General features: G+C 42.9%; 1 protein-coding gene across 1 annotated transcript in view; it reads left to right on the top strand.

The window, feature by feature from the left end:
* The window catches only part of SPPL3 (signal peptide peptidase like 3), a 207,869-nt gene extending 192,698 nt beyond the window's left edge, over positions 1–15,171 (top strand). The window contains exons 10-11 of the mRNA XM_069215057.1: positions 13,570–13,679; positions 14,492–15,171. Of these exons, the coding sequence (XP_069071158.1) occupies positions 13,570–13,679; positions 14,492–14,563 (182 nt within the window). The 3' untranslated portion in view covers positions 14,564–15,171. The remainder of the gene's footprint in view (positions 1–13,569; positions 13,680–14,491) is intronic.
* The last annotated feature ends 9,331 nt before the right edge of the window (positions 15,172–24,502 follow it).

The following is a 24,502-nucleotide window of genomic DNA, read 5'->3' as shown; positions in this document are numbered from 1 at the left end:
AAAATAATGAGCACTATGTTGAGATTGACTCAGTGAAATTAGTTGCTACTGGTTGCTGTTATTGGGTTTGCAACAGAGGAACTTCATGGCTGCATTTCACCACGTTAAAACCAGTGGAAAGGATAACACTTTTCCAGCACTACTACAGGTTGGAGATATTTTCAACGGAGGGTTCAATCCCCTTTGGCCCTGTCGTTTATAATCACAATAATACTACAACTCCAAAACTGTCCACTCCCAGAGGCAGCAAGCAATGCTCCTCTTTTCTCCCCAGTTTTGTACTCCAGTGGGGCACAGTATCTTTGCATCTGGAAGGGTGCACATCAATCACAACATACAGATTTGTGGCAATCTTTATATTTGTGGTATCTTATATGGCCCTGTCTGTTTCAAAACCATTCCCTTGCAAGCTCCTCCAAAACTGTTGTCTAAGCACCAGATATTTATCCTGAGAAACAATGTGTACTCTGCAAACAGAACGTGCAATAGAGCTGGTACCATTCCAGCACAAAGTCCAAGGAGTACACTCCAGATATTTCCTTGCCCAAAAGATGGGTTCATAGAGGCAATGCAGACCAATATTAGTACTTTGGTTCACAAACAGGTTTATCAAGGAAGGGAATTGCCAGATGCTCGATTAAATTTACACCAGATTTTCCTGCATCTAAGGCAAGAACCTATGTGCACAACAGATCTTCAAGATGTGTACTTTTACATACGCAGAGCGACTCACCACAGAACATTCTTGATTTGTTGTAGGGTACAGTCACTGTCAGTAAGTACAGAATCCTGCAGTTCGGGCTGAAGTAATCTCTCACGTCGTGGCAGCCTTTCTACGAAAAAAGAGAATCTTCTGTCCTTACCTGGATGATTTGTTGCTATAAGCGAACAGTCTGTTGAAAGTGAAACAAGACTTCATTACACACAGCCAATCCATTCCACAGGTTGGACCTGAAAATCAACCTGCACAATTTAATTTCCACTCCCAGCCAAAGGGTGACTTACACTTACATAACCCAGGCAAATGACTCACTCCTCAAACAGATCACACTCCTTTGTAGAGTCTCTTATTGTGCTCAGGTGTATCATCTCCTTTCCAAAATCCACAACCAAGCAAATCACTCTTCTATGCCCTATGGCTTGTATGTACATTGTCCCAAATGTAAGGCCCCCAATAGTCTTCAAAAGGGTGCTGCTGATTATATGGGTACTAGCACCCTGTGTTTATAATTCAATAGACAATACATCTGTGAAACGTGCCCCGTGGTCAGCGCTAGCAGTGGTGAGTTATTCTGGTGATTCAATGAAGATTCCTACAGTGCAGAACTAGGACTATAAGTAACGTTTCCTCCAATCGTATAGGTATATTAAGGTAAACCTTTACCTGAGAAGGTATTCCTTAACACAGGTGAGTCCCAACATAGATATGCGAGAACTAGTTCCAGGGCACGTTTTTAATATCTCCACATTAGATAAATGTTTACAGCATGTGTAACTGTAGATCACATGTTACACACTGCTATCATCTAGTAATGAGCTTGTAACATTACAAGTTACAGATTTTTCTCATTGGGTTTGGAAAGTACAGAAATAAGCCACTGCTGGAGAAGATCACCGCTCAAAGGGCAAAATTGCAGAGTACATCCCACAATTGTCAATTACTTTTACAGTGATCAACTGAAGGTTTCACAATCATGGCCCTTTTGGCACAGAGGGGCATGGAGAACGCACCTAAATTCTGCCCTTCCTGTAATCCGGATTTCTTGTAGTCGTGCCAACATTGGATCCGCAACCTGTTTACTGAGGTCCTGAAGTGTCTTCAACCTGTAATGCCTTTCGATTTGAAAAGACCATCCAGGACCAGCAAGACTAAAACTGGTAACATAACACTGAAATGCAGCAGTATTGCAATACTAGGCCCTATTAGCAACACTTGCCAAAGTCATTACATGTGTAGATGCTGACATGGTAGAGTCATCTGAAAGCCATACAGAGCTCTACTTGTATGAAATGCATGACTCCAACTCAGGGGAACAGTCTGCAGGGCCCTCCCTGAAACCCACAGCCACGATGAAGGCAACCTCTTGAATTTCCACTCTAGACACAAAAAAAGACACACCAATGCCCCTTCAAGGAACCCCTTTTTGGGGTTCGCCCTTGAGCAAAGCATTTGCTCCATGCCAAGGAGCGGTATCCAAAGCATCATGCCTTTTACAGCGGAAACAGCCCTGAAAAATAATTGGCCATCGGCACGACCCACAATGATGAGACTGTTCTTAACTAAAAGACTTAAACGATGTTGGTAACACTCCAAAACTAGCAGCCAGGAGCCAAGATGATGATGAGTCTCTGATTCCAAAACAGGTTTTAAAGTCAATCACTCTTTTGGTACCCATCACACTGACACCTCTTACAGAAGACCCTGAATAACAATATTCCATGCAATGCACAATCCACGTTGATCCCCCACGTAGTAGACAACTCCTTTCTTCAACTGAAAGTCTCACAAAGAAGAGGAAACTGACCTTGAGGAGGCAGTTTCAGAATGTAGGGCTTCCCCATTCTAAAAAGACATTGGTGCCTGCCCCTCATCCATAGTTGTCACCAGATGTAGATGCAGTTTGAGACCAAAACCCAACACATTGCTAGCCGATCAAAAACGTAAATGCTCCTGATTACAAGGAAGGTGCATGGCAGGATTACAGAATGGATCTTCAGGGTGGCGCATCGTTAGCCATATCATGTAAAGGCCTTGTTCCAATTTTGCTGCCAGAGCAGTGTAGGTTCATATAATAGATATGAATGTAGAAGAAGATGACTTCCTAGTTTAAACATTCTCTTAAATTGCTATGCTTAAAACCAAACACCATTTTAAGGAACCTGTTAAGTCTTGTTTGGGTGCACCCAAGGTAGAGAAACAAGCTTTGGCAAAGCCAATAGATATCACCAATGTGGGTTCTGTTGGCTTTGTCAGTGTTTTTTAAGTTAACCAAAAAAAAAGCACGATGACAGCCAGCATTGAGTGCGTCATAATGCTTTTTTTAATGTCATTTTGCACAGCAGCTGCACTGCTTTGCAGCATGGAAAAAAAGCTGGGGGAAAGCAACAAGAGGAAGGCACAGGGGAGGAGGATGGGAGAAGAAGCAGGAGGGGAGAAAGCAACACAGTGGATGAGGGAGAGGCAGCAGCAATAACAAAGTAGATAAGGATGGTAAGGGGAAAGGAATTTGGGGAGTGGGAAGAGAAAATAGTACCTGAATCACAGCACTAGCAGCAGATGGGTACTAATTGAGTTGAATCAATCTGTGCTTGGTCCATGCTCCACTGAAAGGAACAGAAGTGATGATTGGCCTGCGCAGGCCAATTAGGAGTTAAGAAAGAGTGACAACAAAGCCAACGAATGGTAAACAATAAGTGGGCTCCAAGCCCGTTAATGTACACAGTACATCTCCGAAGCTAGAGTGCATCTAGCACATTCGCTATCAAGAGATCTGTACCACCATTCTCCTGGTTGTGCACAGTGGGAAGAAGAACATTATGCAAGACTGTGGAGATGTACCTCACATTGAAGAGAGTTGAAATAGAAGAGCTGCTGAAGCGTTTCCCTAACCCTTACTGGAAAAGAGGCAGTGAAATTGAGGATAGAAATATTACATCTAACACAAATATTCTATGTGATTTAGATACAGTGGATATTGTCTTACCACCCTTTAATACCAGTTAACACCTGCTCCAATGCCACGTCTTAAGTGTTTCTCTGTTTTGACCTAAGATAGAACACCTCATTGGTTACTCGTTTGATTTGGAGCATCTGTTCAGCCCTCAAGTGGACATGATGTTCAAACAAACTTAAAGGCATCGACACAACCTAAGTGATGGCTGCATTGCAAAGCCAAACCATGAAAGGTTTAGTTGGCCACTGATTCGCGCAGGTGCCTAAACAGCCTCCAGCACTCCAAGACCACAGTACTAGCCTCCATAACTATCCTTTCAAGGAAGTCAGCAAGCCAAAAAGGAGCAGCACGTATAGGGAGCATTTCATGGAAATGAGAGATTGGTTGCCAAAGGTGTAAAGGCTTGTTCGATGGCATCTGTCGCTGTAGATACGCATGTTCTGCAATAGCTCGCCATCTGGTGTTGGGCCGGAGTGTTACAAGTTGTTTTTCTTCGAAGAAGTCTTTCGAGTCACGGGACCGAGTGACTCCTCCTTTTGTCTCCATTGCGCATGGGCGTCGACTCTATCCTCGATTGTTTTTTTTCCGCCATCGGGTTCGGACGTGTTCCTGTCGCTCCGAGTTTCGGAACGGACAATTAGCTAATTTCGGAAGATTTTCGTCGGTATTGTTGCGTTCGGGATCGGCGTACTTACATTCAACACCGCATCGAAGATCGAAGAGCTCCGGTGCCCTTCGGGGTAGTTTTTTCGATCCTCCGTCGGGGCCTGGTCGGCCCGACCGCGTGCTGAAGAACGCCGATGGAACGGACCCCGTTTCGTTTCTGCCCCAAATGCCACAATAAATACCCCTACACAGACCAACACTTGGTCTGCAACCTGTGCCTGTCACCTGAGCACAGCGAAGACACCTGCGAGGCCTGTCGTGCGTTCCGGTCCCGAAAAACACTCCGAGACCGTCGAGCCAGAAGACTTCAGATGGCGTCCGCACCGACAGCCCAACGGGAGTTCGAGGAACAGGAAGAGGAAGGTACCTTCTCGATCCAAGACTCCGACTCCGAAGGATTCGACGATACACAAACCGTGAGTAAGACGTCGAAAACCACACAGAGACACATTTACAAGGCCCAGGGGACGCCACTGCCACCAGGCCATGGCTCGACCCATAAATTCGGTGACCGACCATCGGCACCGAAAAAGGCCCAAACAGTGCCGAGATCGTCCGACTCCGGTCGAGACACCGGCACGCAGCCTTCTCGGGACCGAGAAAGTGCTGGAGACAAGCCTCGACACCGAGATGCCGGTGCCGACACGGCTCGACGCCGAGACAGCGGCACCGAAACAGATCGACGCCGAGAGGTTTCGGCCCCGAAAAAGAAAAGAGTCACCTCGGAGCCGAAAAAACACGCAGACAGGGTTTCGATGCCGAAACAAACTGCAAGCGACCCAGCTTCAGGCTCTTATACAGAAGAGCACTCGCTAACCTCCCAAATGCAGAAGCATAGGTTTGAGGAAGAGCTGCAAGCAACTGATGTGGACCATACGCAAAAGCGTATCTTCATACAGCAGGGGACAGGAAAAATAAGCACCCTTCCCCCCATTAGGAGAAAGAGAAGGTTGGAGTTCCAGACGGAACAGACACCACAACCAAAAGTGGTGAAAAGAGTTACACCACCACCCTCACCTCCGCCCGTGATTGACGTTTCACCAGCACAAACTCCATCACACTCCCCAGCTCACACCACCATGAGCCAGGGTGACCAAGATCAGGACGCATGGGACCTATACGACGCCCCAGTGTCAGATAACAGTCCGGAGGCATACCCTGCGAAGCCATCTCCACCAGAAGACAGCACCGCGTACTCTCAAGTGGTGGCTAGAGCAGCACAATTTCACCACGTAAGCCTCCACTCAGAACAGGTTGAGGATGATTTCTTATTCAACACACTCTCCTCCACCCACAGCTCATACCAAAGCCTGCCTATGCTCCCTGGTATGCTCCGCCACGCAAAAGACATCTTTAAGGAGCCGGTTAAAAGTAGGGCAATCACACCAAGGGTAGAAAAAAAGTATAAGCCGCCTCCTACGGACCCGGTTTTCATCACTACACAGCTGCCACCAGACTCTGTCGTTGTAGGAGCAGCTAGGAAAAGGGCCAACTCTCACACATCTGGAGATGCACCACCCCCAGATAAAGAAAGCCGCAAGTTTGATGCAGCTGGTAAAAGAGTCGCAGCACAAGCTGCAAACCAGTGGCGCATCGCGAACTCCCAGGCACTACTTGCGCGCTATGACAGAGCCCACTGGGACGAGATGCAACATCTCATTGAACATCTGCCCAAGGACTTACAAAATAGGGCAAAACAAGTGGTTGAGGAGGGACAGGCCATCTCCAACAACCAGATCCGCTCCTCCATGGACGCTGCAGATACAGCTGCACGGACAATTAATACATCTGTAACTATCAGAAGGCATGCATGGCTCCGAACGTCTGGATTTAAACCAGAGATTCAACAAGCAGTTCTCAATATGCCTTTTAATGAAAAAGAACTGTTCGGTCCAGAAGTGGACACAGCGATTGAGAAACTCAAAAAAGATACGGACACTGCCAAAGCCATGGGCGCACTCTACTCCCCGCAGAGCAGAGGGAATTACAGCTCATTCCGTAAAACGCCCTTTCAAGGGGGGTTTCGGGGTCAAAGCACACAAGCCAGCACCTCACAAGCCACACCGTCCAGTTACCAAGGACAGTATAGAGGAGGTTTTCGGGGACAATATAGAGGAGGGCAATTCCCTAGAAATAGAGGAAGATTCCAAAGCCCCAAAACCCCTACTACTAAACAGTGACTCACATGTCACTCACCCCCTCCACACAACACCAGTGGGGGGACGAATAGGTCATTATTACAGAGCATGGGAGAAAATCACTACAGACACTTGGGTTCTAGCAATTATCCAACATGGTTATTGCATAGAATTTCTACAATTCCCTCCAAACATACCACCAAAAGCACAAAATTTAACAACACACCATTCCAATCTCCTGGAGATAGAAGTGCAGGCACTATTGCAAAAGAATGCAATCGAATTAGTGCCAAACACACAAATAAACACAGGAGTTTACTCACTGTACTTTCTGATACCAAAGAAGGACAAAACACTGAGACCAATCCTAGACCTCAGAGTAGTGAACACTTTCATCAAGTCAGACCACTTCCACATGGTCACACTACAAGAAGTATTGCCATTGCTAAAGCTGCACGACTACATGGCAACTTTAGACCTCAAGGATGCTTATTTCCATATACCAATACACCCATCGCACAGGAAATACCTAAGGTTTGTATTCAAAGGAATACATTACCAATTCAAGGTACTGCCTTTCGGATTAACAACCGCACCAAGAGTCTTTACCAAATGTCTAGCGGTAGTCGCAGCACACATAAGAAGGCAGCAGATACATGTGTTCCCATATCTAGACGACTGGCTAATCAAGGCCCATTCGTTAATAGAGTGCTCAAATCACACAAATCATATCATACAAACCCTCTTCAAACTAGGGTTCACCGTCAATTTCACAAAATCCAAAATTCTGCCACGCAAGGTACAACAATACCTGGGAGCCATAATAGACACATCAAAAGGAGTAGCCACTCCAAGTCCACAAAGAATTCAAAATTTCAACACCATCATACAACGCATGTATCCAACACAAAAGATACAAGCAAAGATGGTATTACAACTCCTAGGCATGATGTCATCATGCATAGCCATTGTCCCAAACGCAAGACTGCACATGAGGCCCTTACAACAATGCCTAGCATCACAGTGGTCTCAAGCACAGGGTCACCTTCTAGATCTGGTGTTAATAGACCGCCAAACTTACCTCTCGCTTCTGTGGTGGAACAACATAAATTTAAACAAGGGGCGGCCTTTCCAAGACCCAGTGCCACAATACGTAATAACAGATGCTTCCATGACAGGGTGGGGAGCACACCTCGATCAACACAGCATACAAGGACAATGGAACGTACATCAAACAAAACTGCATATCAATCACCTAGAACTTCTAGCAGTTTTTCAAGCACTAAAAGCTTTCCAACCAATAATAGTTCACAAATACATTCTCGTCAAAACAGACAACATGACAACAATGTATTATCTAAACAAGCAGGGGGGGACGCACTCCACGCAGTTAAGCCTGCTAGCACAAAAAATTTGGCATTGGGCAATTCACAACCAAATTCGCCTAATTGCACAGTTTATACCAGGGATACAAAATCAACTCGCAGACAATCTCTCTCGAGATCACCAACAGGTCCACGAATGGGAAATTCACCCCCAAATTCTGAACACTTATTTCAAACTCTGGGGAACACCTCAGATAGACTTGTTTGCGACAAGGGAGAACGCAAAATGCCAAAACTTCGCATCCAGATACCCACACAAACAATCCCAAGGCAATGCCCTATGGATGAACTGGTCAGGGATATTTGCTTACGCTTTTCCTCCTCTCCCTCTCCTTCCTTACCTGGTAAACAAACTCAGTCAAAGCAAACTCAAACTCATATTGATAGCACCAACTTGGGCAAGGCAACCCTGGTACACAACGCTGCTAGACCTATCAGTGGTACCCTGCATCAAATTGCCCAACAGGCCAGATCTGTTGACACAGCACAACCAAAAGATCAGACACCCAGATCCAGCATCGCTGAATCTAGCAATCTGGCTCCTGAAATCCTAGAATTCGGGCACTTACAACTTACCCAAGAATGTATGGAAGTCATAAAACAAGCCAGAAGGCCATCCACCAGGCACTGCTATGCAAGTAAATGGAAGAGGTTTGTTTGCTACTGCCATATTAATCAAATACAACCATTACACACAACTCCAGAACAGGTAGTGGGTTACTTGCTTCACTTACAAAAATCTAACCTAGCTTTCTCTTCCATTAAGATTCACCTTGCAGCAATATCTGCATACCTGCAAACTACCTATTCAACTTCCCTATATAGGATACCAGTCATTAAAGCATTCATGGAGGGCCTTAGGAGAATTATACCACCAAGAACACCACCTGTTCCTTCATGGAACCTAAATGTTGTCCTAACTAGACTTATGGGTCCACCTTTTGAACCCATGCACTCCTGCGACATACAGTTCCTAACCTGGAAGGTGGCATTTCTCATCGCCATTACTTCCCTAAGAAGAGTAAGCGAGATTCAGGCGTTTACTATACTGGAACCTTTTATACAACTACACAAAAATAAAGTCGTCCTAAGAACCAATCCTAAATTTTTGCCAAAGGTTATTTCACCGTTCCATCTAAATCAAACAGTGGAACTTCCAGTGTTCTTTCCACAGCCAGATACCGTAGCTGAAAGGGCACTACATACATTAGATGTCAAAAGAGCATTAATGTATTACATTGACAGAACAAAAAACATCAGAAAGACTAAACAACTCTTTATTGCATTTCAAAAACCTCACGCAGGAAACCCAATTTCAAAACAAGGTATAGCCAGATGGATAGTTAAATGCATCCAAATCTGCTACCTTAAAGCTAAACGACAGCTGCCCATTACACCAAGGGCACACTCAACCAGAAAGAAAGGTGCTACCATGGCCTTTCTAGGAAACATCCCAATGCAAGAAATATGTAAGGCAGCCACATGGTCTACGCCTCACACATTCACCAAGCACTACTGTGTAGACGTGTTATCCGCACAACAAGCCACAGTAGGTCAAGCCGTATTAAGGACATTATTTCAGACTACTTCCACTCCTACAGGCTGATCCACCGCTTTTGGGGAAATAACTGCTTACTAGTCTATGCAGAACATGCGTATCTACAGCGACAGATGCCATCGAACTGAAAATGTCACTTACCCAGTGTACATCTGTTCGTGGCATCAGTCGCAGTAGATTCGCATGTGCCCACCCGCCTCCCCGGGAGCCTGTAGCAGTTTAGAAGTTACCTTCAATTATTTATATATGTATCATCTCAACCTTAAATAGGTGCATACTTAGTCACTCCATTGCATGGGCACTATTACTACAATTCAACTCCTACCTCACCCTCTGCGGGGAAAAACAATCGAGGATAGAGTCGACGCCCATGCGCAATGGAGACAAAAGGAGGAGTCACTCGGTCCCGTGACTCGAAAGACTTCTTCGAAGAAAAACAACTTGTAACACTCCGGCCCAACACCAGATGGCGAGCTATTGCAGAACATGCGAATCTACTGCGACTGATGCCACGAACAGATGTACACTGGGTAAGTGACATTTTCATTCTGCCACCAACCCATGACCGTAGTGATTCTAGGGTCTGCCTGCCTCAGTGTCCTAGTATACTATAACCTTGGAAAAGTGTGTGCTTTGTAATAATATCCATGGTTGCTGCTATAGATCTCCCTGCACCCTCTCTTCACCCCCACCACAGGGCTGGCTTTCGCACCGGTGGCGCCTAGTGTGACACTTTTTTTTTGGTACCCCCACCCCCAAATGACCTCCATGAATTCCCTCACTACCACTCAGCAGTGCACCTCATCGCTCCATAACTTCTCTCCGACTTGCATTTCATGTTTTTACAGCGCTACTCATAGTTCACTCACTGTCAGTTCTGCGACCTGCAGGGTACACGTTCTATGCAGCAGGCACATTAACCCACCACGCTACTTGATGAGTGAAAACTGCCACTAGACAAAATTCCGATCTCTTGCCAGTTGGAACATTATTCACCAGTTATCTTGACATTTTTAGTTGTGTGAAAATTGCTGGATAGTTTATTTTCAAACATAATGCCCGCCCCACCAAAATCATTACCACGTGCCTAAAGTCGGCCCTGCCGCACCTACCAGATATATTACCACAAGTATGCATAATGACTCCTGACCCTTTACGGCTTCGAAGGCTTCAGTTTGAGGAAGTTGAGGCCTTAATTAAAAAAGGAGCCTTAGAAATGTACTGGCCAGTCAGAAAGGCAAAGGAGTATGCTGATATACTTTCTCATTTTAAATATAGACAGAACTTTGTAGTCAGTCCTTGATCTTGGAGCACAAAATTGGTGCATCACATAATTTCAAAGGGATTAGATGTCAGTCCTCGATCCTAAGGATTCATTTGTTAAATCCATCTTGCTTACCACTAGCAGGTGTGAGGTATATGGTGAGTGGAATATGTTACCAATTCAGAGTTCTGCCAAGGATCTTCATCAAGTGTCTAGCAGCTGTGGTAGCGCACTTGAGGTGCAGCCACGTTAATGGTTTTCCATCCCTGGACACCTGCTGGTAAATGGGGGAAGTCCAGTTCATTACCATGCTCACACTCAGCAGACCAGTATAACTCCCTCTGTTAGGATCCATCATCAATGAAAAAAAAAAAAAAATCACACCCTTGTCCCCTTCAAACGCCAGTTTTCCTAGGAGCGACAATGAATGCAGTATCAGTCCAAGCCTGTCCCTTCCCAAAGTCAAGGCCTTGCACGTGCTAATCAATTCCCCTTTTCTAGATGTGTCAACCCCTAAAAGTGAGTGAGTTTACGTTAATGCTATGAATAATGGTTTGACTCGTGTCTATCCAGACACTTGGCACGAGCAACTGAAGATCAGGAGGGTCTAGTGTTCGTGGTCCCCGGTGTTCAGCACAAACTGCAATGGTGGACTGCAAAGAACCTGGCCAGATAATTTCTTGACCCATAGCTGCAAGTGACCATCAGCACGGGTACTTCCCTTCTGGCTTGGGGAGCTCACACGTTAGACCTCACATTCCAAAGGCTTTCGTCCAAGTAGCAAAGTCCCCTCTAAATCAATATCCTGAAACGTCTAGCAGCAGTTAAAACGTGGGGCTTTCTTGCTGCAGGCTGATTACCGTCATGTTACCTTTGTGAATTAGCACTACTGCTATGTACTGCCTGCAGAAATTGCACCCGTCACTGCCCACATGTTCACAGTGCCACTGGACCATATTCTATCAAATCTACCTGTTGGCAGAACATCGAGGAGTAGATAATGTTTTTGCAAATCTCACCACCAGGAACCCCCAGCAAATGCATGAATGGGAGATATCCTCGTTTTAAGGCACTATTTTTGCGTGTAGTGCATGCCACCAATCTACCCGTTTCTCATGCAAGAGCACAAAATGCTCTGGCTTCCTGTCCACGTACCCTCATCCTTAGTCTGCAAGTAGCGCCACATAGATGAACTGGTTTGGGATACTTGAATACTGCTTTTTCCCACTATCTCTGCTTACTTACATGATCAGGAAGTGCAGCATGCAGGTGTGGGCTGCAGGATTATGATACTGTGGTAATAATACTTTGCTGTGCTGAGATGAGGCTTCCATGGGCTGGTTCCGCAGTGGTGGGTACTAGTCAGTAGAGCAGAGTGCCACCACTGGGCCCGCGAGTGTCCATGGCGACATGTGGAGCCCTACTGTGAAGGAAATGCCCGAAGAGGCCCACGCTGCGGCTCTCGATAACCACCCCAAACATAAGTGCGGCCTGGGACATAATGTTATATTGGTGGCGGTGTTTATTTATTTGAATTTGCATACACATCTTTTCGGATACCTTTCTCGTAGTTGAGGCACAGTTGGTTGGAGGCATAATCAGTTTGAAGATTCACAGCTTTATTAATGCATATTAAACTGTTCTGGCCAGCCAGTTTAATTTCTGATTAGCACAGCCTGTCTGATATTACAACAAACACTGTCCTTTTCTGTTCTTGCATCTTTAAGGACATGTCTTTGTTAGGGATTGTAAGTGAGAGGCATTGTGATATAGGAGGCGTAAAACTACGTTTAGTAGAGATCTTTGATGGTCTCGGTAGATGCTTATGTGACCATAAACCGGTGGTTATGGCTACTCCAACTTTTAAAGGAGCAACTTTGTAGGATTAACATTGTAAGTGTTGGTTGCTTGTTCCAGGATGCAAATCTGACATTACTAAGTGGTTGTTAAATGAGATTAGCACGACTGCTAAGCTAAATTTAATAATTTCAATGCAAAGAGCAATGCAGATTAAAGCCACAAACTGAAAAGTGTCGATTGAATGTAGGTTAATGTCGGAAAAAGGATATAAAAAAGTTAAGTTCAAATGATTATCAGAAAAGGAGTTTTTGTTGCTTGAAATCCACCCATAAACTACGTGGCCTCGTTGCTAGGCACCATAGTAGTAAATATTATACAAGTAAAATCTGTAGTGGAACAAAAAGTGTAGTTAACATTTTGGTGATCCCACCTTCTTAGGATACTGTTCAAAAGTCTGTGGATCTGTTGTACATCGGTACTGGAGAAGGTTATTTAGCTATAAGTTTCGTCTTTAGAGATGGTGTCTTTCAAAGATTTGCATGACCTTGCCTCCTCCCTAGTAGCTTATTCTTTATTAAGTGTAAACAATCTTTTAGTTCCAAGAAGGTCGTGATTCTTCCAGAGTTTAGGCGTGTCTGCTAATTGACTCGGAGTTAAATAGCTCCTAATAAGGTTCATTTGCTACTAAATTCTTTGTTGTACATACAGCTGTTAAGCTATTAAGATCCTCCGTTTGAATATGGATATTCAAAACTAAGGGCAATTTGAGAGCTGCCAGTGTTGGGTATCTTCCTTTAAAGGCTAACACGTTTTGCTTTGTGTTTTGTACCTTTTTACATTCCCTCGTTCATCCTCTAACTCCAGTGCCTCAGAGGAGACTGCAGCTCATGACTTAACTGTTACGTATGATTGTATTATTTTGGTAGGATGCTTTGTATATTGTCTAGTTACAGATAAAGTACGCACACCGAAAAGCAAACAATGTATATCTATGTCCTATTTCCTGAAGAAACTATTGCTTCTTCATGAAGAGTTAAGGTAACCAATGAACTTAGTTTCAGCGTATTCTGTTTCTTCCTGGCAGGACTCCTTACTGCAACCGTGGCATCTCGCATCCATAGGGCTGCACAGCCGGCCCTTCTCTATCTGGTACCATTCACCCTACTCCCACTCCTTACCATGGCTTACTTAAAGGTGAGATCTCATGCACATTCATTTATCAGCATTTGTGAGTTTGCTACAATCATGTGACACACTTTGTTACTCTGAATGCAAAAGTAGATTGCGTGCATCTTTGGAGCAAATTACCTGTTAGTCATATCTTTTGTCAGAGGTATGTAATTGCTGGTATGAAAGATTCCTGCCCTACTGTTAAAACAGTTTTTAAGATCTACTTACATTTAAAGGCAACATTTCTCCCAGAAACTGTGAATGCAGTAAGGTGTTAGACTAGATCATAGCTAGAGGAATGATTACAGAGGTCATTGGCAGATATGGTTGGTCATGGATGGTGCAGTCCAATGACGGTTTTTTCTATAAATTACAAAAAAATGTAAGCGATTTACACATTTATAATTTCAGCCAAATGAGATGAAGGGGTTTGCCCAGACTCACTCAACCTTCAGCGGTCTTCTGCCTCACTATCTGCGGGCATTTGGAGGCCTTGGTAGATCAGCATCCCACTCCTATAGGCAATGACAGCTTAACATTTGCAGAATACATTTTATTGTTTATCACTCCCTCTTGGAATTTTAATGCATGCAAACAAGTGTTTTCTTGGTTTAATATCCCAGTGCATGAGTGAAAGTTTAAGCTTGGAAACAATATGTAGATCAGCCTTTAAATACAACATTATTTCATGTGTATTTATGATGAATAATAAACAATTTGGAATGCGCTATGGGTTAATATTTTGATGCATTCTCCATTGATAAACTCGTCTAGAGCAAATTTAAGCTTATACTACCTCTTTAATCCAATGCACAAACTTTTGTCTGTGTTTTTAGGGTGATTTACGCCGCATGTGGTCTGAACCTTTCCACACCAAGAGCAACAGCTCCCGTTTCCTGGAGGTATGATGGGAGGAAGGACGGATGAAGGCACGCAACGCGCACCAATGGAGTTGAATGCAGTGGCGGGTTGTGCACCCAGGCCCCTTTCTCCTCCCGTGTTTTCTTCCCCTCCAATGCTGACTTGGTACTTGGATTGAGATCGGGTCATGGGATCTGGTATAAATTAACTGTTTTAGGAAAAAAAAAGCTGATTCTGGAAATGCACTTCCGGCTCCTCCTCTTCCCAGATCTGTGGAACTCTTACAGTGGCGACGTTCCTTCTCACCCTTCCCTCAGACTTCTAACCACGGGAGGGCATGGGAAATCCAGAGGAGAGTTAAAAAACTTATGGACCTTGTTAACACTAAAACCGATGAGGGAGAAAGAAAACCAACGGAATTACGAAGAACAAATCTTCTGCAGCAACCTCAAGAACTCTGGGACCAGAATCCCATCTGCAGGAAGTGGGCAGAATCAAATCTCACGAGCTCCTCGCTACCGCATCCCTTCCGCCATCCTCTCTTCGGAGCCCCCCCAAAATTCCTGTGGTGTGAGGTGACTCTTAACAACAAAAAAACACAAAAAAACACACAAAAAACCTGCAGGCACTGAGTGAGTTCTTGCCCTTTCACACATGAATTTGTTGTCACAAATTAACATTTCCACTCAGATGTTGTATTTCAAGTGAACTAGGGCAGGACTGTTGTGAGATTTTATATATATATATAAATATGTATTTTATATCTATAATATAAATATATATATTTATTTAACACGGAGGAGCGTAAATGACACCACATAGATTTCATTTCTTTTCACACAGGATGTACATGTTTGTTTGGATGACGTATGTTGTACATTGGCTCTAAAGAGGGTGTACGTCTGATCTGTAGAGGGAGCACATACTGTGTGCGTCCGCTCTGCCACCAAGCAGCCGAAAGCAAAATCTTCATTGTAAACAAGTCACAGTCTTTCAGTTTGTCTGAATATGTACATTCTTTCTGGCTCATTTTATCTGTCTTATTAGCTCTACGCGCCCCGTGTTAAATAAATGGAATTCATGACTGCGAGGTATTAACATACATGTTTTGATTTCATTTGTGAATGACCTCACCCTTGCTCCCAGTTCCGCCACTCACGAGCAGTCATATTTCTTGAAATCGAAACACGCATTTAACTCCCTGAAGTTGTGTATCCCAATATATATGCAGACGCACAGGTGGAAAGCTGGTGAGATCATGCTGTGTAGCAGACAGGGCTTGCTGTAATTCTTAGCATGTCTAGCGTTGTAATATGGCTTTCCTTCTATATGAATAATTGGACATGCTGCAATCCACCCACCTCCACTGAACCCCGAGTTTGAAGCAATGTAGTCTTCGTTTGTACTGATGTGCTCATGAACTTTAGTGACTGTATTTGGTTCTGATCAATGTAGCAAAGCTAGGGAAGAAGACAACGTTTAACCACCATGGTTTCTTTTTTTATTTTTATTTTTCCAGACTGGTCCCTGGTGGGTTTTTAAAGTAGTTTTCATGGACTATTGCATGCCTGTTAGCTGCTGTTCTCCTTCTGCTCCCTGATCATAGTAATGTACTACTTGTAAATACATTTTTTCTGTTTTGTATTTCTTGGCATTCTGTTATTTTTTGTGTGATGTATTTCTTCGTTCAGTTTAACCTCTTTCCTTTTAAAACAAGCACCAACCTGACTTGGTCCCTACTGTTGTAATTATTTCAGTGTTCGCAGGACTACGAATGGTTTCTCACCCACGTTGGTGTGTACTTGCAGCTATAGTAATGATGGCTGTGGGCTGCCTTCCTGTTTTGGTGACATTTAAACAGTGAAGCAGTGAGATGTTTTGCTGTCTGTAATTGGGTTCTCAATATTTTCTGTGGCTGTGCCCAGTGTATCTACAATGAAGCTTCTAAAATGCCATGCTCCCTGATTTATTAGCAAAATAGAATCATGTCATGTCACACAATTAGTACCCAAGTGTGGGGACGGCTCTTGATAAGAAGGGAACCTTGGCGGGAGCAAGAGAATGTAAAGGCTGAATGTAGTCAGTCCCTGCTGTGTGGTGGCGCAGACATCAAACCATATTATGCTGCCTGCCCCCACCCTGCTCCTTCTGACATCCAGTATGCACTGGCTGCCATTTCATGGCATAGATAGGCTGAAGAAGTGTGGGCTGCTTGAAGGCCTTTCATGGAAAATGTACTTGTGCCACACTGGAACAGCATCTACCTCGGAGGAAAAGCCTGCACATTTGCAAACATGCACCAGCCCTTGACCCTGTTGCGGCGCCTGCTAATAACCAGTGGCACAGTGCGGAACGATAATAATTGGATAGAATTTCCATAGGAAGGGAAACTGTGGGTAAAGGATTTGCAGCAAGCAGTAATAGCAAGCACGTTTCTTTAGCACAGTGCTTCCCAAACCACAAACCAATTTTTAGAACAACAAACTTTTGGGACCCTCCTCTCTTTACAGTTAGTTTCCTTCTGCCTCCTGTTTTAGCACAAGCTGAAATCGAGCTCCTTCGGGAGATGATACACAGATATTGCTGCCCTGGACCAACAATGCGGCATGTGCTTTTTGGATTTTGTAGATCAATAATCTCTGAAAGTGTTTTTTGTGCTTTGTAGCCTTGTCCCCAGCTGCACCGCGTGGTGCTGACAAGACCAAGACACTGCAAACTGTAGCCCCACACTCAGGCCAAGGCTATTCATCTGCAAAGACAGAAAAGCAGATAGTGCAAATTTGACAAGGAGCGAAATATCCAGTTATTATCTCTCAAGGCAGCTTGATTTCAGCTTCTTCGCAAACCGAGGTCAGAAGCAAACTATGCTCGTATTTTATTTTATTGTATTGTAACAGAAAAGCCCCTAGCCCTAGGGGCTCAAAAATCTGATTACTTATACCAAGACTTTTGGGACCCAACAAAAATCGACTCATGACCCACAGTTTGAGACGTTGATGTAGTAAATGCTTAACCAGACTGGTTGATATATTGCTATTTCCTATTAATTATGACATGGAGCCCTCTGCCCTTCAGCGCTGAACACGATGTAGCTCTGTAATTCAGGGGTTTTTGTAATATGCAACTGTGGGCAAGACCAGATCAAGGGGGTACGATATGTAAGCCTGTGTGAAAATGGCATTTAAAGACCAAACTAACAGGGAGTGTGCCAGTATGCAACTGCCGTCCTCATTGCATTACAGGAAGCAGAGTGAATTTGATTTTAATGCCACATCCAACTGTCTTATTGGAGCAAGCCAAGGTGAGTGTGCTGTTTAATAATTTTCCATTGCCACACTGATAACACTAAAGCAACACATTGTGTGTCTGGGTCCGTTTAATCCTGGCCAGTGCGGAGTGTGTAAGAGTGATTGTACTTCGGCCAGCCTGAGATAAAATATTGGCAAAACGGAGCGTGTTAACTGTGCCATTGCAAGCTTACTGACTTCATTGCAGACATGAGGATTAGTTTGAAATAGTATATGCCAGCCTGGTCACGCCTTGGGCGGCAATCTAACTAATTATTAATTTAATAATTTAGTGCTTAGCTATATTCCCCTCTAGGGGATCTTCGTGAATACTCATAACCACTGAATGGTCCCGCCCAAGTGCGTGATGACAGTACTTTACATAGCTACATAAAAACAGTTAGAATAGGTAGTTTGGCAAAATAAGAAAATCAAAATCTTCACTGTAATTAAGGAATATTTTTGCAAGCCTTTCTACACTCTTAAATTGGCCGTTTTTAATTTATTTTTTCTTAAAAATTGTCAGCACTATTGCTACTCTGGGTGCTTATTCACAAAGCCTCTTTGCAGCGTTAAATGTGGAAAACTGCTCTCCCGCTAGTGATCTTCATGGCACATAGAATTAGTGAAATCCAAGACTTGTGTGTTGTATTGTGCGTGTGGCCTCGCGCTTATAGCGTGTGCGGCCTCGCGCTTAGGAATGTAAGAATGTTGTGGATACGAATGTTATGAAGAGTGGAATGTAAGCGCGTGGGGGTGAACGGTTGTTGGACGAGAAGCGGGGAGAGAAGGAAGGTTCATGGTCGGAGATGTTGGGGCTGTATTTTCCTGAAATTACCAATAAACATCGTAAGAATCTATTACGGCTGGAAGACTTTTACTACAATTTTGGCGACGAGCGGGAAATCATTTCAATCAGCCACAATGTCGTTTACGACCTTTAGCAGTATTTCAATGAACCTGCGATTTACATTTCAGGAGAAGGGATTTACCTTCGACGTGCGACCTCCTTGGTTTCCAGCTGCCTGCAGGAAGCTCACCAAGCGTTTTTTTTTTTTTTTTTTGTCCTTTTCTTCTCTATCTACATCCTCTACAAGGTTAAAACTTCTGTTTTAACCTGTTGCCATGGTTGCCGATGCCATTTAGGAGCGCGTACATACGCAGTTGCTGTTGCTCGGTTACCAGAGCGTCGGAGTCGTGTGGGAGCGCGTACAATTGCAGCTGCTATTGCTTGACTTCTAATGCGCTCATACCACACTGTTTAGCACTACGGTGCACGTTTCTCCATCGCACTGCTAGAGCGTTAACCTTGAACCTATGTGGCTAATTTGGTGGCCATATTGAGAAGTCAATGCCATATTCAACGGCTCTATAAAGTGATACTGTGTGGTTTTGTGGATTATTCTGCACTACTAATTTTTTGTTTTACTACCATGGCTTCAAATGGTTCATTAAATCTACCTCAGCCATTTCAACCCCTTCTAGGTGACAATACAAGCAAGTGGCAAGAATGGAAAGAATATTTCTTAAATTACCTTGCTACTTGTGATGAAGAGAATGAGTTCACACCTACTAAGAAAAAGAAAATCCTCTTACATTGTTTGGGTCCACAAGGTTTAAAAATGTATAATCGCATTGGAAAAAAAAAAACGTCCAGATGGCCAAGGTGATGTTTTTTCTAACGCTTTGGAAGATTTGGACAGATATTATACACCCACAGTATGTGTTGGTATTGACAGATATAAATTATATCATAGAAAACAACTGAAAGAAGAATCCATTGAGGAATATGTATCTGCTTTAAAAAAATTAGCTTTGACCTGTAGATTCGGTACACTACACGATGAAGTGATCAGAGATCAAATTGTCATGCATGTGGCCAATTCTTCTATACAAGACTGTTTATGGGCAAAGGGAGAAGCACCATTATCTGAGGTGGTGGAAATTGTAAGGAAAGCAGAGCTAACTGGAAGGTGTGCTAAAGCAGTACTTTCTGAAAAGGAAGGAGAGAAGGAAGCTATTGAACAAATTAATAAAGTTAAAAGTGGAAGGAAAACTTCAAATTTTGAGCGGGAAACTCCCAAGTCAAGAGATAACCTGGTCAAGGGACAATTAAAGAAAACTGAGGCTAAAAGTGACAATTCCATGATTAAGTGTTATAGATGTGGATTTATAGGTCACTGTGCTAATGACAAGAAATGTCCAGCGCGGAACCAGAAATGTTCAGAATGTGGCTTTCTTGGACATTTCGGAAGAGTATGTAGGAAGAAGAAAAAGAAATTCATTAAGTTGTTGGAGAAAGACTCCTTCAGATTCATCTACGTCTGCGGATGAAAATTGAAATGTGTGTATTTAATGTGAGAGATCAATGGGATGAGAAACCAAATCCATTGTCAAGGAAAAAAAAACAAAATGTAATTTATCCATAGAGGGAATTATTGTTAGTGTGGTTGCTGATTCTGGTTCCCCATACACTATTGTCAGCTTAGCGGTGTGGAAAGATGAATTAGAAGCGAAGTTGGGGAACAAGCTAGTACCTTCGGGTATTTTTCCAAGAAGTTTTACTGGAGAACCTATAGACCTAGTAGGGTATAGAACTGTGTGTTGTATGTTTAAAAACAGAGGCTGAATGTAAATTGTATGTGTCAAAGTCTGGGCCATCGGTATTGGGATGGTGGGACCAAGGCAAGCTTGGTATTATTCTTAATCCGTCTAGTTCTGAACCAGTGTCTGTTGTGCAAGAGGAATGTTTGGATACAAATACTATCAAAGATAAATATCCCTTGGTGTTTGCTGGAGGTATCGGTAAACTCACGGATTTCCAACACAAGATAGTTTTGAAACCTGATGCTGTACCAGTTACACACAAAGCTAGGAACATACCTTTGAGTATCAGAGATGAGGTGTACAAAGAGCTGGATAAATTAGTGCAGGCAGGTGTTATTGAACAAGTGGAATCTTCGGATTGGATTTCGCCTTTGGTTGTGGTAAGGAAAGCCAATGGTAAGTTGAGGTTATGTGTTGACCTGGGAGATTTAAATAAGAACATTATGGTAGATCAATTTCCGGTACCAAGAATTAATTAAATGATTGCACGTACGAAAGGAATGAATTGGTTCACCACGATTGATCTAACCTCAGCTTACCATCAGGTTGTGTTACATCCAGAAAGCCGTAGACTTACTGCATTTGTCACACCTTTTGGTTTCTATCAGTTTACTAGGGCACCATTTGGATTGGCATCTGCAATGTTCCAGAGGCTTATGTTCAAATTATTTCAAGGATTACAAGAGGTTGTTTTTCCAGGATGACATTTTGGTCATGGGGGAAAACAAGGAAGGAGCAGGATTCTACATTGGAAAAAGTGTTAGATATAATTGCGGTTAAGGGGCTTACGGCCGATATGGCTAAGTGTAATGTTGCGAAAAATAAGGTTACATATCTAGGACATGAAATAAGTGTGAAGGGGGTAGAACCAAAATCTGAATTGGTAGAAGCAATAAAAAAAGCACCAATTCCTACCAACAAAGATGAAGTGAGAGCATTTTTAGGTTTGGCAGAATTTTACGCCAAGTATGTAAAAAAGCTTTGCCAGTAAGACGTATCCCATCAGACAATTGTTAAAAAACAAGGTGATGTTTGAATGGTCGAATGAGTGCCAAGCTGCGTTTGATATGATCAAGCAGAATATTAAAAAGGCACCAGCGTTACAAGGTTTTGATCATAACTTACAGACTATTGTTACAACAGATGCAAGCAATAAGGGGCTTGGAGCTGTGCTTAGGCAAGTGGATGTATGTGGAAATGAAAATGTGATTGCATTTGCATCACGCTCATTAAGAGAGATTGAAATGAGATATTCATTTATTGAGCGGGAAAATTTAGCGTGCGTCTGGGGTTTGGAACACTTCAGGCAGTTTATCTGGGGCATGAAAGTAATTTTGTGTAGTGATCACAAACCGCTTATTAATGTACTTAAAACTAGTGGATTGTTTAAAGCATCTCCACGGATAGCAAGATTGTCCATAAAACGTATAGATTATAAGTATGATGTGCGATATGTTCCAGGGGTAAAGAATGTAACTGCAGATTTTTTAAGCCGTTTTCCTTTGCAAAACCTAGAAACACCTTGCAATGAAGAAGATGATGAGTTGATGGAGGATTGTGTTGCTGAAATTTTAGAAGGAATTCAGGGTATTTCAAATGAAGAATGGATAACTGCAACAAAGGAGGATAGTGTATTGTCTAGAGTACTTTCAATGATTGTAGAAGGTTGGCCTAATAAAAACATTTTGGATGGTAGTTTACGTATATTTTAGGAATTAAGACAGGAATTGTCTGTGGAGGACAATGTGGTATTACGCAATGGTAAACTGGTGGCACCGGAATGTCTTAGAGACAAATTGTTATTTGTCATGAAGGTCATTTAGGTATTTCTAAAATGAAGAGCAGAGTAAAACAGCTATACTGGTCGCCCGGAATAGATGTTGCTGTTGAGAGGAAAGTGAGAGTGTGTGCTTTATGTAATGAATCGGGGAAAAAAATGTGTTGACCTTTAATCCTCCTTTATGTCCGTTATCTTGTCCGGATATGCCATGGGACAGAATTGGTTTAGATGTTACTGGACCAATTTATGATGATGGTGAAGCAAAATTCATTTTAGTGTTAATGGATCATTTCGCGAAATGGCCATAGATAATGATTTCAACAAAAATGGATGCTTCAGGCATAGTGGAATTTTTGGATAAGGTGTTTATCAGAGAAGGATTGCCAAAGGTTATCTTAACTGATAATGGTCCTCAATTCTTGTCTGGGAAATTTAAGGACTATTTGAAAAGGAACGGTATTGTGCACAAAACTACTTCAGTATATTGTCCTGCAGGAAATGGTGGAGTGGAACGTTTTAACAGGGTGTTAAAGAATGCTATTCAATTAGCCAACAATGCAAAGTTATCATGGGAAAGAGAGGTATGGAAGACATTGTGGTCTTATAGAATAACGCCTAGTAACATCACAGGTAGTAGTCCGTTCGAAATTATGAGGGGAAGGATTCCTTTAGGTAAGGATAATGTTGGTTGGATGGCAAAATCAAGAAGAAGTGATTGGTCTTTAGAAGTGGTTAAAAGAAATAAGTGCAAAACAGAAAAATGCTAAAGCTGTGTATGACAGGAAACATAAATGCAAAACAGTAGAGATATAGGTAGGTGACTGGGTTAGAGTCAAAATACCTGGGTTTAAGAGAAAGGGAGCAGGAAGATTTTATCCACCATTACGTGTAGAAAAAGTTTTGTGCAATTCAGTTCTACTTAGTGATGGAAAGGTGTATGGCATGTTAGCAGAATTGCGCCTTATAGGGGTGGTATTGACATGGAAAAGAGGGAAAATATTGATATGGAAAAAAAACAAGTTTTGGTTAAACGATGTAATGGAAGACCAGAGTGCGCAAGATACTCAAGGGTTGAGTGAAAAGGGGATACCGCAAGAGAACAAAAATTTACAAGTGTCCACTGGCCGAGTTCAAGGTGGGGAATCAGATAGAAAAGCAAAGTCTGGTAATGATGTTAGTAAATATGTGAGAGTGAGGTCTAAAATGTTGAATGATTACCAATGTGACATTTAGATATTTTCTGAATTATCTAAAATGTTGAATGATTATCAATGTGACATTTAAACATTTTCTGGATTATTTCAGTTATGTCTGCATATTTGCATTATTAGTATGTTATATTCTAGTATCTTATATTTTTATCTCTTTTCTTCTCTTTGTTTTCTGTTTGAAAATGGTTGGGGTATAATACAATTGCTTATTTTTTTCATTTGCATTGTTATAAGGGGGGAGATGTGTTGTATTGTACGTGTGGCCTTGCGCTTATAGCGTGTGCGGCCTCATGCTTAGGAATGTAAGAATGTTGTGGATACGAATGTTATGAAGAGAGGAATGTAAGCGCGTGGGGGTGAACGGTTGTTGGACGAGAAGCAGGGAGAGAAGGAAGGTTCATGGTCTGAGATGTTGGGGCTGTATTTTCCTGAAATTACCAATAAACATCGTAAGAATCTATTACGGCTGGAAGACTTTTACTACATTGTGCTGTCATGAATCGAACACAGTCTGCCATAAGAACAACTGATGAGATGAGAACACAATTATTGTCTCCCGAATGTGGTGTCAGAGTTCCATGATAATACCATGACTTGCCCTTTGTTCATTCAGAATCCTCCTTCACCAGGGGACACTAGAAGAATGTTCAAAATGTTACTTGGACATCACTTAAGACCTTAGAAAACATCTTTCTTCTTAGCCTCTTATTACATTACCCGTTTAACTAATTTGTTGATTTCAAGATGGAGTTTCTTGTATTCTTCTGTTCTCAAAAAAGCTAACAAAACTTCATCCTGAGACAAGGGCTCATTGCACGAGCGATGAGTCCTTGCCCACTGCTTTGTTGAAGGATATGCTTTTGGCGAGATATGCAAGGCAGAAACCTACAACTCTTCTACACTTCACCCTCCCCCACCTTTGTTAAAGGACGAGCATGCTGTCTTATTCACTGCTTATGGCTATTAACGAAGGTCCAATTGAGGAGACGGTAACGTTACTTGTAATCCTAGTGTTCTGCCAAGGAATTCCTCATTAAAGTCATAAGCAACCCATCCTCTGCTCCAGGAAATAGAAGGAAGCAGTTGTGTTCTGCGCAGGAA

The sequence above is a fragment of the Pleurodeles waltl genome, chromosome 11, assembly GCF_031143425.1.
Source record: "Pleurodeles waltl isolate 20211129_DDA chromosome 11, aPleWal1.hap1.20221129, whole genome shotgun sequence".
NCBI lineage: Eukaryota > Metazoa > Chordata > Amphibia > Caudata > Salamandridae > Pleurodeles > Pleurodeles waltl.
The sequence above is the reverse complement of the archived record's forward strand: the minus strand, read 5'-3'. Positions and strand labels throughout refer to the sequence as shown.